At 39.3% G+C, this 19,134-nt stretch overlaps 1 protein-coding gene across 1 annotated transcript in view; it reads right to left on the reverse strand.

Moving 5' to 3' along the window:
- The window catches only part of DIAPH3 (diaphanous related formin 3), a 104,160-nt gene extending 88,040 nt beyond the window's left edge, over positions 1 to 16,120 (reverse strand). The window contains exons 1-2 of the mRNA XM_035893599.1: positions 16,061 to 16,120; positions 2,186 to 2,359 (exon numbers count right to left, since the gene is read on the reverse strand). Coding sequence (XP_035749492.1) covers positions 2,186 to 2,359; positions 16,061 to 16,120 — 234 coding nt within the window. The remainder of the gene's footprint in view (positions 1 to 2,185; positions 2,360 to 16,060) is intronic.
- Between the last annotated feature and the right edge of the window lie 3,014 nt (positions 16,121 to 19,134).

A 19,134-nucleotide genomic window follows, 5' to 3' on the forward strand; every position in this document is an offset into this window, starting at 1 on the left:
TTTTCCTCCCAAAATTATCTTCTAATCACATTAAAAAAATATTAAAAAAAAAAGAAGAAAAACCTATTAGTACAACCCATAGGAAATATTCTGTCTGTGTGTGCAGTAAAAAGTAATTTCTTTGTTGTTGTTTTTAACAAATGCAACTTTATTAAAGCAATTGATTTATACAGATTAGAAGTATTCAGCGGTACCTGGGGCACATCAGATGTGGCCTAGTTTTTAAAATACTTCAACACCATTCTTTTATTTCATCTTAAATCATTTGAAGTTATTCTACAGGTGAGCAATACCTCTTTGGAAAACAAGAATAAGTCATTTCACATGGATATTTTCCTAATAGCACTAACAGAAGTTAAAAGAGCTAAATGACAGTTAATTACTAGGTTTAACTGTCTGGTTGTATGAGCTCTTCCATAATTTTTGCCATCAAAACCACACAGGATGCCACTGCATGAAAGATTGGGAGAAGGAAGCAATATGCTTCCAGGAAAACCCAAAGTATAATGTAACACATTGAGTGAAACTTCAGAATTTAGAAACTGCTCCCTTCAGCACTAACCAATTGACTATTTTTATTTTGTGCAAAATCAGCTCTAAAAGCCTGGCTACAACATTAAAATTGTTCACCAGCCCCAAATCACGTAATTTGATCAGAACAGCAAACTAGAGACTACAATATATAATTAGCTATGTAATCTACTGTGACTAAACTAGCTTTATTCCAGTCCATTCAAGTGTGTATAATCTGAAGAATCCTTTCTGCATTACATGTTATAGCTAAAATAACACTGATAAAGTAGTTTATCAAAGACATTAAGTGCTTTGTTATTCAATGAAACTAGGAAAGCATTCAAATTATCCAGGATGTCATCATTACTTGAACATATTTTTACAAAGTAGTTATAAAATTTGAATTCATTGCTTCAGGACCCATGGATATAAGCATTTCTGTTTACCTAGACACACAGTAGTAGGTTTCTGAGGATTTATTGAAAGTTTCCATTTTTTTATGGCATAGTCTCAACACCACACACTATCCTATACCAGAATCCGTGGGGGATAGTAGAGAAAGAAAACCTACATTCATGTACCACGGGTTGTGTACAGGGAGGCTTACCTTCAATTTTTGTAAGACCTCTCCCATTTCCTAACATTTGAGCAACTACCATTCACAGTAGAATTTCTTAACAGAAGTAAAATATCCTAGACACGGAGGTATACCAATAAAAATGGACCATGTGAGAACAAATACAAAAGTTGGTAACACAGTAAATTAGTCCTTCCCTTCATCAGCTTAACCATGAAAATCCTGAATCCTGCCTCTTAGTCATAGCTCTCAACAGTTCTACAAAAGCATCTTCAAAACTAAACTAACGTTACTGAATACTAGGAATTACAAATTCCATAAAGGTACCTCTCTCATAGCACATTTAATTTCCTCCACATCCCAGCCCCTGGTAGTCCCTTTGCGTTTCAAGAGTTACTTGTTACTTGCTGTGAGGCAGAGAAAGAAATAATAATCTAGGCATCACTCTCCTTGTTAATGTCCTCTTGTGCTCTTCAGATTGCAATCACTCTATTCTCTCATGGCCATTCCATGTTTAGTTTTCAGTTGCCCAAAATGTCATCATCATCATCATGACAAAAAACCTCAACCTATTGAGGTGGTACCAATGCCACATGATCTTTCCAGAAAGTGACTGCTCTTTTGTAACACAGTAACTATGACAGCTAAGGAAGAAAGCAAATTTGAGACTGCATGTGCAGACAAATGCTGCTTTTGAGGCAAGAACCTTAAGTCTTTTTTGTGCAAGGGTGACATGGAATGTAAGTTCAGAACAAAACCCTGCTGTGACATTCAAAGGCATAAAATCCCTTTGTAGAAGTTTCAGGTCGTCTTGAAAGCATGCAGGATTCCCCATTCCTTGTTCATTCTCAAAATCAGTTGCATCGTCTCACTTCTAATAATCGGAAACTTTTAGTTTCCATTTTAAATATATTTGGAGCAAAATCTTGTCAAAATAATTGAAATACTTTATCCCCTGATAAACACCCTACAAAAACCACGTAATTAGAATGTAATTCAGGTAAAGATCAGAACATATGCACAGAAGAAGGCTCCTCCTATTACTTAGCCACGTTGTCACGCTTTAAGTAAAAGAAATCAGCATAAGACTCTTACCATCATTTTTTCAAACAGCGCTGTGATTTCTCTTTCTGACAGGGGTTTTGGAGCAAAATCCTCTGCATCCATAGGTGTGGATGACCAATCTGTAGAATGTGACTGCTTCATATGCGGCAGAGGAGGTCTTTCCTTTTTACTTCCTGGAATTCTTATACTGGCAAATCTATCCAACTGAAAGAGAAAAGGTATAAGGTATTACATACTGTTTCCATTCTATGTAACCCCAATTATGATGGGTGTTCTTAGAAGCTAAACATCCTTATTTTTCTGTGGTAACTTGCCTGTTATTTAACTTTTACTTTAAAAGGTTTTACTAAAGATACATATAACGGTCAGTTGCCTTAGCATTTGAATTAACAGACCAAAATCCGATTACATTATAGAGAAATCATGCAGAACATGAGAATTTTATGGCAAGTTTGAAGGAAAAGATATCTACAAAACCAATTTATGAAGAGTTCTTCCCAACCATTACATGTAAAAATATGAAAAAGCAGGGTTATTTACCAAAAGCATAGTTTTAAAATGGTTTTTGTTACTCTGAAACAGCTGTACCCCTGACATTGTATTAGAATATACAGATATTCAAAGAAACGACTTTTTATTAAAAAGCAAGTTAGCATAACTAAGACACCATTGTATTTATTTTTTATTTGGATTATGTTATCCAAAACTTAGTGCTTTTCTGTGCTCCAATTATTTAGGAGAATCATAAAAACCATCACCTCCTGTATTAAAATTAAGTAGGATACACTACTCATGGTTTCATGAATAATCCTTAGGACTTACCACCAACATAAGAGATTCTGGACAAGATTTCAACCATATCAGTAGACTTACATCTTTGAAATGCTATGCAAAAATATTCTGAGGCTTCAATATATCTTGAAGATAAGTATCTTGAGATATCACTTAATAAGCACATCAAAGTTAACAAACTAAATGACAAGTAAAGTTATTATAGCGTGTGTGGAATTAAGATCAGAGAGAGCAAAGAAAATTAGTAAAAAAAATTGGGTACAAGTGTGCCACTCTAGTCAGAGCAAGAATTGACTATTAGACATCCATGAAGAGAGATTTAGAGGAAAAACAAAAAGACTTTAATTCTTCCTGTTCAAAACTGAAAAGGAACAGGTTTTGGAACATAGAAATAGATTGTAAGCCACTCACATACAGATGGCTGTAGAACATGCAAAAGCAGAAAATTAACATGGCATAAATATAAAAGAGCTCAGCATGGGTGATGGGGCCCTTCAGTGTTCCATCAAACCAGTACACAATGAGGAAAGCACACTCTACAGGAATAATTACATAGGCAAGACCCAGGAAGAAAAAGAATGCAACAAAAGTAAAAGGGAGGGTAACATCATTGGAAGTGAGTATAGAGTCATCAGTGCAAAAAACATCTTGCATCTTGACCAGACAGCAATTTTCCTTCCTGTTTTTAAAATCAGTAGTCTATGTCAAGCGTGGGGGGGATGAAGCCAAACTGCAAACTGCAATGACTAGACCAGAATCTTAAAAAAAAAAAACAAAAAAAAAAAAAAAACTATTAGACGAGATTTTTCTCCTCAAACAATGGCTTTCACAGAACACTGATGAAAGGCAGCACACCTGCTCCAAAGAAAGAGTTAGCCAGTAGGTTCTCCATGCCCCACTGTTCACTATCAAGTGCATAACCTGAGAAACAAACCATTATATTTCAAGATTCTTCATACACAGACCTGAAGCAGGGGTAGAGGGAAGACACTTTGGCAGATTTCAGCCCATGGTTCAGTCAGCAGAGCAGAGAACTAAGTGAATTAGGTTTAAGAGATGTGTGCCCTACAGCCCTTACCCATCTCTCCTGAAAAATCTCAGCCCCTTCCTTACAGTCCATGTTCCCCACCTGTCCCCTCTTCCTTCCCCTGCTCCACACAGCAGCAGCAACAGCAGTTCAGGCCAGGCAGAACCACCCCAGTCTCTGCCATTAAATACCCCATGCAGTCCTGGAGCTGCTCTTGCTCCATAGGAACAGGCAGCACCAGTGCAAGGATGAGAGACAGTTCATCCTTGAAAAGGGGTATTTTACTTCCTTTCACTTGCTCACATTTTTAGTTTATGCTTTGTTTTTAAGGTCCCCTTAAATATTAGACTGTATGGTAGATGCTTTGCAACATTACAGATTAGGCCATATCATCCATATTCCCACATATTCACCAAATCTTATCCCACTTGTCCTACAGGAGGGAAGCACACTCTTGGTATACATTTGATTTGGCAGAACATGTAAGAAAAAGTGAGATACTAGGATTATAAGCACATTTAAGCATGTGTGAAAAAAATTGCTTTAAATAATTTAAAACAATGCATCCTAAAAATAAGATTAAGGGGTTAGATTAAAAAAAAGGAAATTCACAAGACCTACATAGCAGTACAGTGTGGGTATTCTACATACACTTCCCTTTTTAATTATACATTGATGGTGGTCCAAAAAAGTTAATACCTCTCAATATTCCATACATGAGAATAATTTCATGGTCCACAGGAAGCACCATACAGAAAGAATAGAAATTTCATTGCTTGGTTGTAATGAAATCTACCATTGATGTTGCTGGTGATCCAAGTGCATAGAGGAGAAAACGGCAAAAATATAGTTCAATAGTCTTCCATGCTACATCAAAAACGTTTTAAACCAGGCTAACCAATGGGGAATATCTAAAGTTAGCTTTAACACAAAGTGCCACTATAGTTTAAAGCTGGTTTGACCTTCTATCTTTTCTAAAGATGTCTGCCCTTTTTCTTATTTATTTATTTTACCAATAAATACGTACAGACCCATACAGGAAGAGTCCTAAAGGACAATGATTTTCTGAAAGGGACAAACGTTTCCCTTAAGGTCTTTGTAGGGCCAACATTAAAATTAATTAATTATTATAAAATTAATATTATTATTATTTAATTATAAAAAATTAGAAGTGTTTCATATGGTCTTCATACAAAGTATTTCCACAGTAAAGTCTCTTCAAAATTCTCCAAACTAATCTCTGTTCTGACGTAGTGATGGAAGAGTTCAAAGGCAATAAGGAGTGAGAAGAAAATAAAGAGTGCAATTAAATACTTCTGGGCATTCAAAGAAGAAAAGCTAGAATTTTTCTAATACTCTATACAAAAACATAACAGGGAATCTCCAGCCAGCTCATTAATTCAAACAACAATGTATTCCTATCATCATAGCACATAGTTACCAAAGATGAGGAAAACTGTATTTCAGACACATAATCTAAAAAGAAACAATTGTAAAATAATTAAATACTGAGTACAAAAAGACTGCAGAAATATTCATTAAAAACTATTCTCTCCTAAATTCTTTAAAAAAAAAAAAAAAAAGAACTGCCCATGTAAACACAATACAGGCTGCATAGTGGTCTTAAGTTTAAAAATTATGTGATATTGAAAGGAGAAGTGAAACTAAAAAGAAAAGTTAACTCTGGAAAGGAAAAAACATGGAAGGCGGGAAGAGTTTCTTATCCAAAGGTAAGCATAATTCTAGAAATAACGCAGATGCATCACTATTTTGTTAGCAAAAACTAAGTGAGACAGTCCTAAGTCTTTTGGGGTCAAAAGGTACAGATGCATCACTATTTTGTTAGCAAAAACTGAGACAGTCCTAAGTCTTTTGGGGTCAAAAGGTAGGGGTTTTCCTCTGGTTGGTTTTGAGTTGTTTTGTTTGGGTTTTTTTAAGGTGAGAGAAAAGAGGAAGAGGAGGGAAAAGATAAACAAAAATTAGCTAGGACAGCAGAGAAGCTATTAAAGATACAATTCACACAGTTCTCATGCCTAAGACTAGATCCTCCAGCACGAAAGGCATGAGGAGTCTTGTCTCATAAACTTGAATTTAAAGCAATGAGTTGTTTGCATATATTCTAGCTTTTATGTCTTTATGCCTCCTACCGCCAGAGACTGGAACATCTATAAAGCCATGTACTTTATTCTGTCAGTTCACATTCTCCACAAAACAAAACCGGCAAGGCAACTGAAACAAAATCTTAACATCAGAACTGAAACACAGTGAAAAGTAAACCATGTTCAACATGTGAACACGAGTTACCATGAGAATGCTTTTCAGTAGCATTTTACATTTACCAGCCTGAAGATTCTCAGGAGGCCTTGGTAGAAATTCTATTTTTATGACCCCTTTCCACTGTAGTAGAGTTTAAAACTGTCTTATGGCAGTGTGTCTTCCACTGCTCCACCACAAGGCTCTGCAAAACTACAGCTTCAGAAGTATGCCAACCAAACCTACAGACAAGCTCTAGCAGCGCATGAGGTGCAAAGCAAGTTACTCTATGTACACAGCAGCAGTGTTGGCAGCCTCATCTGCACAGGGAAAAGTTGTCTCAAGAATCACTTGGCAGATGAGATATGTGAGTAAATGATGAAATTCTCACAACTTTAAATGTAAAAAAATTGTGTACACAGTGCCAAAAATATGGTGGGTGGTGGAATCCAGATAATATTTTCACATGTCTCTTCCCAAACTCATCACAGGAACCATTAGCCCATCAAAGGCTTATCTCCACCATCCCAGATGAACACAGAGGCACAACAGCAGTTGGGACAAACCCAAATTATTGATTCATGCTGTCCAGGCTAGTCCCAAGCCTACCCCAGCAAAGCCTCTGCCCTACGGTCCAGGTCTGACACCTACCCCATGAGTCAATATAAACTCCAGCACACCTTTCAGACCAAGGGGTGTTACTGCTTAGGGGTGCAAGATACATCATGTGATGAAGGGGAAGAACATTTTGGGATGTGCAAGGCTTGTTTAGGGGGTTTTTTGCATTGCTTAAGGGAAGAGCCAAAGGCAGGGAAAAGGATGGATCTCAGTGATTTGGACAGGAACAAGCATGGGAAAAATAAGATAAGCAGGTAAATAGGGTCAGTTGCATGTGAACAGTTTGCTAGTTGATACACTTGTCTGGCCATGCCCTGTACTCACCAGCACAGTCAGTCCTACCTTATTAAATTCTATTGCCAACTGTTTTCCTGGATGAGATGCTCTACTTTGTGTGCACATAGGTGTATGGAGGCCCACGTGTCAGCAACAGGATAAGAGCAGGAGTCAGAGGAACCACAGAGCAGCAACTGGAGAGACCGGAGTGAGTGAACCAGCAACTCAAGTAGGACCTCAGTTGTGTCCATGGTGCCAGCAACTAGAATGAGTGACAGTGGCCAGAAAGGAGGTGGGGAGCTTGTGAGCCCACCTACTGGAGGAATTCACACAGTATGTTTCCCAGTAATAGATCTTCAGCCTCATCAGCCAAAGAGTGTAACAGGATGACGCCCACGGTGCTGTTCGTATTGGTCTGTGTGGCCTGTCATGCATACACATACATGCTGCACACATGTGTTTGTGTGGGTGCCTACCGGGAACACACGCACAGCCTCCCTACTGGTTGGACCTGTGGGGCATGGACCTACAGCAGCCTCACCTGTGTAACGTTACAGGATTCATTTCCCCCCCTTACATTTTCCTTCCCTCACAGAATGAAGGATTTAATTTACCCAAGAGGGCTCACACATTCGTAGCCACCTCACCAGTAAGATCAGGTATTCTTAGCATAGAACAGTTTTTGCTACTTAAAATACTAGAATCATTCATAGAGTCATTTAAGTTGGAAAAGATCCTTAAGATCATTGAGTCCAATGGGCTTAAAGCCCTCAAACCTGCTACCAAGAGTTATAGGATGATCTCGCTCACTCTTTGAAATTATTAACGGTATTCTAGACATTCTCAAAATATATAGAAAGCCGCAATACATGGTACTAAGGAAAGAGATAAAATGACAGTCTAGGTAAGCAGCATTCACCCTCTCAGAGTGGATTTCGGACTGACTGCAAATTTGGTATCAGAATTTGAACTGCTGGCAGCAAGAATAATAGCTGTAAAAGCCAAAATGAAGCAACCAACACAGGATGAATGGCAAAGTTTTATTTGGTTCTTATTTCACTGGCTCTCTATTATTGCACTGATGGCTTATGAAATAAGTAAGTGATTTTATACACATGCCATGGACCGGAAAATCGAAGTTACAAAGAGAACCACAACACAAACTTTCTGGCTCATCACACTTTCTGATCAGGTCCCTAGATAGTACATCTATTTGTGCTCTCATTTTGATCTCAGTGAAGACTCCTTAAACCTTTCTCTCTAAGACAATAGTCTATTGAGCTTACATACTTGATAATGCAGGAATCAATAGATTAGTTATTGCTAGACTAATTGCTGGCTCAACAGCTTATCAAGACATCACCTCCTAACAGAGCTGCTATGCATGCAGGAATGAAAGGTATTACTTCCCTGCCATCCTGCCTCCCTCATCTTCTCCCACCCCCTTAATTAACACATCAGATCATCTACTGCTATATTAAGAAATTTCTCAGAAATAAAATCTAACACATGCATGTGTAACTGCATTCATGATCACTGAAAGAATTCCCTAGTTCTGCCAGTGCTTCACTCTAGCCTTGTTTCAATGCTTTTCTCAGGAACAGAGGGCAGCCAGTCAGATGAGAATGGGGCATCCATGGAAAAAACTGATGGCATCAGCTACTATTGAGGGAACAAGACTTGCTATGGGAATTCTCATGGGACTCTCCATCTCTGAGGCTGTTAGCAACTGGAGGTCATGTTTAACACAAAAATGGCATATGCAGGATGCCCTGTGCACCATTCAGTATCATTCTTATGAACACAGATCTCTATTTAAAAGCAGAGTTTTAATTGCTTTATATTGTTGAATTTGAACTAAATATAAAAACCAAATACCTCTGGTAGGTTGACCCTCCTAAAAATGCCCACCAAAGCCACTCTATCACTCCTCTCTTCAACAGGACAGGGGACAGAAAATAAAACAAAAAGTGTGTGGGTCAAGATAAGGACAGGGAGAGATCACTCACCAATTACCATCACAAGCAAAACAGACTTGACCTGGAGAAGTTAGTTTAATTTATTACCAGTCAAATCAGAGTAGGAGAGAATAAAAAGAAAAACACAACTGAATCTTAAAACACCTTCCCCCCACCCTTTCCTTCTTCCCAGGCTTAAATTTACTCCCAATTTTCTCTATGTCCTCCCCGCAGTGGTGCAGGGGGACAGGGGAATGGGGGCTGCGGTCAGTTCAATACACGCTGTTCCCATGGGGAAGACCCCTCACACTCTTCCCCTGCTCCAGCGTGGGTTCCCTCCCATGGGAGACAATCCTCCACAAACTTCTCCAGCGTGAGTCCACCCCACAGGCTGCAGGTTCTTCACAAACTGCTCCAGCGTAGGTACCTTCCACAGGGTAGGTGGTATGAACAGACTGCTCCAGCATGGTTCCCCTGCAGGGTCACAAGTCCTGACAGCAGACCTGCTCCAACATGGGTTCTTCTCTCCATAGGTCCTGCCAGGAGCCTGCTCCAACACGGGCTTCCCATGGGGGTCACAGCCTTCTTTGGGCACCCACCTACTCTGGCATGTCATCTTCCCTAGGCTACAGGTGGGTATCTGCTTCCCCATGGGCCTCCATGGGCTGCAGGGGGAGAGCCTGCCTCACCATAGTCTTCTCCAGGAGCTGCAGGGGAATCTCTGCTCTGGCACCTGCAGCACTTCCTCCCTCTCCTTCTTCACTGACCTTGGTGTCTACAGGGCTGCTCCTCTCACATCCTTTTACTCCTCTCTCTCTGGCTGCTGTTCCACAGCAGGTTTGTTTTTTTCCCATTCTTATATTATCCTACGGGCACTGCCACTGTCACTGATGGGCTGGGCTTTGGCCCGGAGTGGATCTGTCTTGCAGCCAGCTGGCATTAGCTCTGTTGGGCAGAGGGGAAGCTTCTAGCAGCTTCTCACAGAAGCCACCCCGGTAGTCCCCCTCCCCCATTACCAAAATCTTGTCATGCGAACCCAATAGAACACCACAATAGATTCTCAATCATATTTTACTTCAAGTTGTTGTTGTAATTCTCAAAACTGTGGTGCTTACACTCAGTTTCCAGTTAATTGAACAATTTAGGTTGAAGGTGATTAACCATTCATAGACATTAACTCCTAGAATAACCCAAAAAGGAGAAAACACTTATTTTCTGAGGAATGCTATTAACACCTGAATCAACTGGCCTAGATGGTCTTATTTATGATCACAGAGAGGAAGTAGGTAGGGAATAAGGGAAATGAATTAGCAGCAGAAGTTACTTACATCAAGGACAGAACATTACACCAACTGACTCTCACCTTTCTTCTCCATATCTAGACCGAAGCCCTCAGACCCAAACAGGCAATGGAACAATAAGCACAATGCCAGGAAAAAAGAAAAAATACTAGGAAGTTTTTGTAGAACAATTTCCAGCAGTGTTTAATGAGACTTTTACTGAGATAATTTGGACTATGAATGTTGATATCAATGAAACTTGACTAACAACAGCTGTTTATTGTATACAGATTAGATTCATAAAACGAGACTACAAATTTATTTTTGACTTTGCATGTAAAGTATGTTTCCAATTGCCCATATTTAGAGCAAATGCTTGTATGCAACTTCTTGTAGGTCTTCGAAGTTAAAAGATACTATGCACACTGTCCATATCTTTAATCAGGAGGATTTTTATCTATAAAAGGATCCTAACCATACTTAAAGTGGTGGACCTAATCCAGTATCTCATCACTGGCTGAGCAACCTACATTTTGTTAAATATACAAACACTATGATGATAAGCTGTATTTCTTTATAAACACTGTTTAGACTGTATTTACTGCAGTGATTGGACCCCAGCATTTAGAAAAAAATAGCAGCTGTACTAAATTAGCAGGTAGCAGATGGAAGAATTAGTTAGGTTTATGCAGGATATGAAAGTTAGGAAAGCAGGCCTGTCATAACCAACAGCAATGGGAGTTTACAGCTAAAATGTTGTCTGAAGTCCTGGAAAAGATCTTAAAAAACTCACAGAAAAGCTATCCTTTTGCAAGGTAAGCAGAAGCACTGTACAGTGGCTTTGCCAGGGAAAAAACACCCCATGATATACAGAACAAGAAACAAAGGACTGAAGTTCCTTCATCCACCACAGCCTTTGATTCCTTGACTTTTCCTTTCTTTTTCATTCCTGGAGACAGATTAGACAAGATGCATGTCAGTCCGGACCCAAGCTAACATATCGACTCAACAGCTGCACCATAGCATGTGGATTTGAGGTTTCTGGCACTAGTCCTATGTTCCCTGCACTTTGGTTTAGCACTGCTGTGGTTTAACCTGGCAGGCAACTAAGCACAACACATCTGCTTGCTCACTGCCCTCCCTGCTCAGTGGGATGGGGGAAAGAATCAGAAAAAAAGTAAAACCCATGGGTTGAGATAAAGACAGTTCAATAAAACAGCAGAGGAAAAGAATAATAATTGTAAGAGAATATACAAAAACAACTGATGCACATTGCAACTGCTCACCACTCACTGACTGATGCCCAGCCCATCCTGAACAGCGATCACTCTCTCACATCCAGCTAACTTCCCCTGCGCATGACATCTTATGGTATGGAATACCCCTTTGGCCAGTTTGGGTGAGCTGTCCCAGCTGTGCCCCATCCCAGCTTCTTATGCACGTGGCAGAGCACGGGTAGCTGAAAGAGTCCTTGACCAGTCTAAGCACTGCTTAGCAACAACTAAAACATTGGTGTGTTATCAACATTCTTCTCATCCTAAATCCAAAACACAGCACTATGCCGGCTACTAGGAAGAAAATTACATCTATCCCAGCCAAAACCAGGACAAGCACAAAGAACAGTGATGCCTGGAACACATGAAACATAAAACAAATCATGCAGATTTGATGCCCTTGAAACAAGAATAAGAACCACTACTGTATCTCTTCATATTCTGTTTCTGCAGCTCTACAAAGCACGATCAATCTACACCAAATTTATATGACAGATATGGTAAAATATTTTCCTTTGTTACCATCCCAAATCCCTATGCAAAGCTCTGCATAAAATTAACCTAAAGACCCCAGATCAAAATGCTACAAAGTACCAATAGGCTTGGATCTTCGTTTTTTCACCACATGAACAGCAAACGTTCCACCCAAGACAAGTTGCTAAGTGTACGTGTTACTAGAGAATGTCACCGCACTACAGGAAATTCTTTATTCTAAAAGCATAGGTAACCCCGTATCAGAAAAAAGTCCTGACTAGATGAAATATGTTGTTCGCCACACATTAGGTATCTCTACTTCTGATACCTCATTATGAAGAGGCAGGATTACAGAATTTTTCTGGTTTAGCCTAAACTGTTACTAGAAGTACTGAACAGTCTTCCTTCTTCCCTTCCCCGCTCCCATTCTCATGAAGAACACACACACGGATCATCAAGACACTGATGACTATCACTATGCCCAATTTATTAGGAGAGTTCTGATATGAAATACACAGGTACGCAATCTTAATTTCCTGTCTGAAGGCATAGAGACAAGAGTATTGCTTAAAGCTTTGCTCATTCTCTAGGTGTCCTTCTCACTCTGCCTTGTAGATCTGTAGGACAGAAAGTACTGCCACGCTCAATTTTCAAGTTCACATGTTTTTGACTGCCCACTATTTATATACTCAGTAAACACAATTTCACATCTGGAAAGTGAGTGCTCAAGTACTACAGCATATCTCAATCTGCCAGACATTGTGCCAGTCACTTTAGTCACAGAAACCAACAGCTCAATTGTGAAAGTCTGCTGTAACACCTTGGTGTAGACACATGACAAAGAATTAGAAGAACATTAACATCAGAAGGAGAATACAAAGTTGAACAAATCCTATGTCTTTATCTGAAATAATTATTATTCTTAGTGAATGGGGAACACACAGGAGAATACAGGTTGCATCAATGTATTTCTGTATCTTTGGAAGTAAAAGCAAATCACTATTTTCCCTTAGCATAAGATCAAAGAAGTTATTTCCAATGATTCTGAGTCAAAGACCTCTTAACATCTTTTTCCCTTAGCATAAGATCAAAGAAGTTATTTCCAACAATTCTGAGTCAAAGACCTCTTAACATCTTTTTCCTCCTCAAAGCTTCAGAAGATTAAAAAAAAAAAATAAAGTATATTCTTTCTTTGACAGTCAGATTGCTCTAAAAGATTAACTTCTTACTATATGAGAAATTCCACTGGTAGCAGTAGAGGTTTTAGTACGAGAAAGACTTGCATAAACCAAGACATACAGAAAAATCCCTTTCATTAGATGACTTCTTATTCCTAATATGCTCAATCTCCCACATATGATTTTACCTTTCTGGAGAGCAGAGCGTTTAACTAACGGCAGAAAATTGAAAGTTACAGAGTTTAGGCCTGTGCACAGACACATCTTGAATGCGTAGAACATATTTCATTCTGAATCTTGTTTCTCTATAATACCGGAAATTATAAAGCCTTTCTTATCTTTACAGAGTTGCTATGAAATCAGTCAACAAAAATTTATGTTATAAGGAGTTTTAGTATACATTTCATTTTTGTCCACACAAGATATCTTTTTTAATAAAATTCTGTTAATATGCAGGTTTTCAATCTTTATGAGCCTTACAAAGCATTTGTTGGAATGTGGAGCACTTGAGATAGAAAACAGGCTTGCTTCCACAGTGAATTTGCAGGTAGATAATTTCTCAGATACCTACTTGCCACTCCTTTGTGGAATAAGATTCCTCTCTTCATAGTTTGTAAACAAACAAGCTTAAAGAAGCATGTGATGACTGTGTAAAAACCAAGGTGTTTCTGAACTTAACAGGGATTTGTCACTAAAAGTAAACAATTCATTGGCATCTCAGGAATAATACAATTCAAATATTGAAAAGCAGTCTGCATTTTAGACTCTCAAAATGTTGCTAGCTTACCTAAATTTAAAAAAAAAAAAAGTTCCTGGTCCCACTATATAACACTGTCTTTGTAAGAAACAGACTGGGAGTAATAAAATATAAATATTTTATAAAGCATAATGCAGCAGAGAGCAAGTTAACATGCAAATGATTGCCCATGAGAAGAAAGGAAATATAATATTTCATTGAAAGCTATAAAAATCAAGTAATATTAAACCTTCAATTTCTTAATCTTCCCTTACTACAATTTTCCCCCCTTGCTGCAAAAGGAATTTGGAGAAAATAACCTTTGCCAGTTTTTGTGCTTCATATGAAATGTCAAAAAACACTCTGCTCTGAGACACATTTAAGTTGCCTAGGACTCAGATGCTTAGCATTATTAGCTGTTTGCCAGAATCAGACACAGAAAGACTAAGCGAACAGAAGACTCAGGTGAGGGACAAAAAGTGTCATCTGGAAAGCACACCCTTGTTCCAAGTGAACAAAATACTCGCATTTAAAAGTGTACGCCACTGCAACATTTGAGGGTTTGGGGGGTTTTTTTGTTTGTTTGGTTGGGGGGGAGGGGGTGTTTGTGGGGGTTTTGTTTGTTTGTTTCCCCATTAGCCTTTTACTAAATAGCTGTCATTTCTCTTAAAAAGAAAAATATATATATGGACAATTTGGTACTACTTTGCAGGTGACATTTCTTTAGCCTGTGAAGGGGCCTCCAGTATACTCTGAGGAATTTAAGAAGTGAGGAAGAAGATTACTTACTACAGAGCTATCAGGTTCTTTGTCCTTATTCCACCAAACACAATAAACCTGCTGACTCATGGTGGCTACCATTACAAGTTAGACAGGTCCAATCAGCTAAGGAAAGGGTAAGCACAATAAAGCAGCAAGCTAGCCTCTTCAACAAACAAAAGAAAAAAAAAAAAAACCACACAAAAACAAACAGCAAGGTCTAGTGCATCCAGACTGTAAACCTTACATGACACCACCCAGATTAAGTTCTGGTTACCAGAAAATACTTTTGCTTTGAGACACTGTGAACATTTCCTCAGCTCACAAAGAAAAAGCATAATGTTATAGAATCAAGGTTGTATTATCAACCCATCAGACTCAAGTTGCTTAATAACCGTTTCCAGCCTATGAAACTCTGGTAAAGAAACAGCAACAGGTGATTTAAGTAAGTCTAGGAATGATAGGTGGAGGCAATATGCTCAACACTACTAACTTCGAACACCTAATCAACAAGAACCAGACCACTGGTTCCGAAGTGAGAAACGCTGCTGTTTCCTAAGCACAAGTGTGTTGCACATCGTCCAGCATGAAAGTCTTTACACGTAAACTCTGAGTTATGCACAGAAGTACTTCAGCAATAACACTGTATAGCACCAAAGTCATAGCAGCTGATCTTCAGATGACTACAGAATATTACTTCCTAGGTAAAATCAAAGACACTGCAGAATGATCCACTTTAAGAAAAATTATTACTTCCAAAAAGAATAGTACAGACAGTGAAATAGGTAACTTCAATAGCAAGAAAAAAAAAATCTGCTTTGTGATATGGAACCTTACATGCTGTTCAAGAGACAGATGAAGTTCGAGAAACAGTGTTAGCATGACACTGAATATACCTAACATTGTTTGAAGCAAGCATTAACGAGTTTTACAAGCAACTGTTAGTTTGTTAAACACGGTATTTTAAGCTAGCCAGGAAGCCTAAATAACTTTAATATTAAACATGCAATTGCAGATATCTTAACTATACCACACGTAAACTGGCACAATTAACCTTTGTCAAGCTCATTTAGCTGTGATTAGAGCATACTTCAAAGCCATCCATAGATTTTTGCTACTTGCACTGAGTATGGTACAGATAATTAACAGTTTAGCGAGAGTTTGCCAAATTACTAAATTAACTTCACAATTAAAGACAGTTTCTTGTATCAATAAGGTTATTTCAATTGCAATAAGGTTATTAACTTAGCAAAGCCAAAGCAAAACTTAAGTTGGCTTACCACATCATCTGTCAGTGTCTTGATATTTAAGTGCTGTAAATCAAACAGGAAACCAGTCATGTCACAATTGTGCAGTAAAACAACAAAAAAACCCAAACAAAAAAGCAAGTGTCAGTTATAGTTACTGTTATTCAAAATAAGATGCAAGTTAAGCAGTACTGAACCATGGCACTTGAAATAATAATTTCTTGGCAAGTTGTACTTTGTTGGCTTACAGTGCACAGCAAGTTATAAGAAATACAGTGTAGATTAAAAAAAAAAAAAAACAACCTGTAACCTGATCCTTAGAACAATACCAAAAGAATATGAACCAAGCACAGCTTGAAACAAGTTGTGTTTTATTTTATGACTAAATATACTAGAACAGAAGACCTGCTCATAATTCAGCTAGTAGAATTATGTCTTCTCAAAATGGCTGCAGAGACACCACCAAGGAATGAGTCCAGAGATTTTAAGCTCAACAGAATAACATGGAGCTCCTCAACAGTTCAAAACTACCTGCCAAGCTGCAACACTCAAACAACAGAGACTGTTGACTACTCTCAAGCGATGCCTATGTGGCAAGAAGAGCATGCAGTTATGAGTGGAAACTGACATAAGCATTTATGAGCAGTAGCATCCAAAAAATCTATAGAAGATCACTTGCTGCTGTGTGAAACAACAGTTCCTGAACCAACTCTTCTGCTCTCCACTGCCCATTAACAAACACAGCAAGTTCTAGGACACACAGCTCTTGCATAAAACCAAAGAGCAGCACTGAAGAGCATTGGTGACTGATGAGTCAGCGTTGCAGGAATCCCATTTATAGTTCTTATGAAGAGGCTGAGAACAGACTTGACAGGGAAATGGGAAGAATGTGAAGTCGCATACTTAGGGAGATAGACTCTTACCCTATTCTTAGTCTCCCCTCACTGCCTAGTATGCAAAGCTCAGCAGCAGCTACCGCAATTGCAAATGGCTATATCCAAATTAATCGGATTTAGAAATCCTTGCTTTGTCTTCACTAAGTCAACAATACTCAGGCATTGTTACTTATGACATCTCTGGCTCTTCCCTCAGAACTGAAGAACAATTTGTGTTAAGAAAAATATTGTTCCATGACAGCTCTATTCTGAGTATTGTCAAGAAACTGAGGAAGAAGTATCTGATGAAAGGCCATGAAGGTAAAATAAGAAGCAAGCGAAATGTGAGGAAATACTCAGTGACGTAGTGTGAGTTCTACCATCAGTAATAAAAAAAAAAAAAAAACACCACAATTGGAGCAAGGTCAGTACTGAACCTCTATGACAATCCTATTCCATGTTCTAAGAGACTAGGATTTCTAATAAATGAAAACAACAAAGTGAAAATGTTTCAGTCCAGTCAGAAGAGCGAAGGTCTGTATCCCAGTCTTCCCACTGGTGTTCTACTGCAGGGATAGATCAGACTTTTGCCCCACACACTGCTATGGAGCTGGGTTTTATGACTTGTTCTTCCCATTCTGCTAAACAGCTACAAAGACAGCATGAGTGTTAATTTCTGTCATTTGCAAGAGCTCACGACTTTACATTTAGCAAGTTGTTGGTATAATCTATCCTTAAGTGATCAAAACTGCAGGAGAAAACATTAACATATGGTATTACACTGCAACTTGGTGGCAAAGAACATAAAAAGTTATTCCTTTTTCATACACACAAATTAAATCACTAAGCCTTAAGCAATGCACAGATACCATGTGAAGCTCCTCTAACATGGAAGGAGACTGAGTTATCTGCTTAGAATGAAAATCTTCTACATTATATGCTTTGAGGTGGAAATTCAAAATTCACATCAAAATTATGTACATTCCACTAAACAGACACAGGAAGCACAATGTCGGGTTCACTTCTACTTAGGAACAGATGTTGGATGTTCTGCAACTGCTCTGTACAAGATACCATCATCATCCACGGAACCAAGGCAATATTTTTCAGATTCAGGTTTTGTTCTTTGAAAAAGGCAAAAGTTAATGGGATAGTGTGAGCCAGTGTCATACCTTTCAATTAAGCTATGAAATTCAGCAGTGGAATTGATTGTGGTAAAGGGTGAAAAGCACTCCATTTTGTATATCAAATACACCAACCCAGGTCATCTGGCTAATAGGGGGGGGGGGAAGAAGACTAGCATGCAACCAATCAAGGACACCATAATGGTCTAAGAAACTCAATACACAGATATGAGTCTCCGAAGTCTTCAACTTACTGGCTCCCTACAGTACAGGAATCTTAAAAATAGACTTCTTTCAGACAATTGTGGTGGTTTGACCCTGGCTGAATGCCAGGGGCCCACCAAAGCCACTCTATCACTCCCCTCTAAGCAGACAGAAGAGAGAAAATAAATCAAAAGGCTTGTGGGTCGAGATAAGGACAGAGAGACACCATTTTATCAGTTACCATCACGGGCAGAACAGACTCAACTTGAAAATAATCAATTTATTATCAATCAAAGTCAGAGAAGGAGAGGAGAAAAACTGCTAGATCTTAAAAACCTTCCCCCCACCCCTCCCTTCTTCTCTGGGCTCAACTTCACTCCCAGTTCCTCTACCTACTCCCCCCAGCGGCTCAGGGGGACAGGAATGGGGGTTGAGGTCAGTTCATCACACGTCGTCTCTGCCGCTTCTTCTTCCTCGGGAGAGGACTCTTCCTCTGCTCCAGCGTGGGGTCCTTGCCATGGCAGGCAGTCCTCCACGAACTACTCCAACATGAATCCTTCCCATGGGCTACAGTTCTTCATGAACTGCTCCAGCATGGGCCCATAACTTCCACGGAGTGCAGTCCCTCAGGAGCAAGACTACTCCAGCCGTTGGGTCCCCTGCGGGGTCACAAGTTCTGCCAGCAAACCTGCTTCAGCATTGGCTCCTCCCACCACGGGTCCACAAAATCTTGCCAGGAACCTGATCTGGCACAGGCTTCCCACGGGGTCACAGCCTCCTCCCTTCAGGCATCCACCCACTCCGGTATGGGGTCCTCCCCGGGCTACAGATGCTCCACCATGGACCTCCATGGACTGCAGGGGGCAGCCTGCCTCACCATGGTCTTCACCACAGGCTGCAGGGG

This window comes from Egretta garzetta, unplaced genomic scaffold, assembly GCF_000687185.1.
Source record: "Egretta garzetta isolate BGI_Z169 unplaced genomic scaffold, ASM68718v1 scaffold354, whole genome shotgun sequence".
NCBI classification, from domain to species: domain Eukaryota; kingdom Metazoa; phylum Chordata; class Aves; order Pelecaniformes; family Ardeidae; genus Egretta; species Egretta garzetta.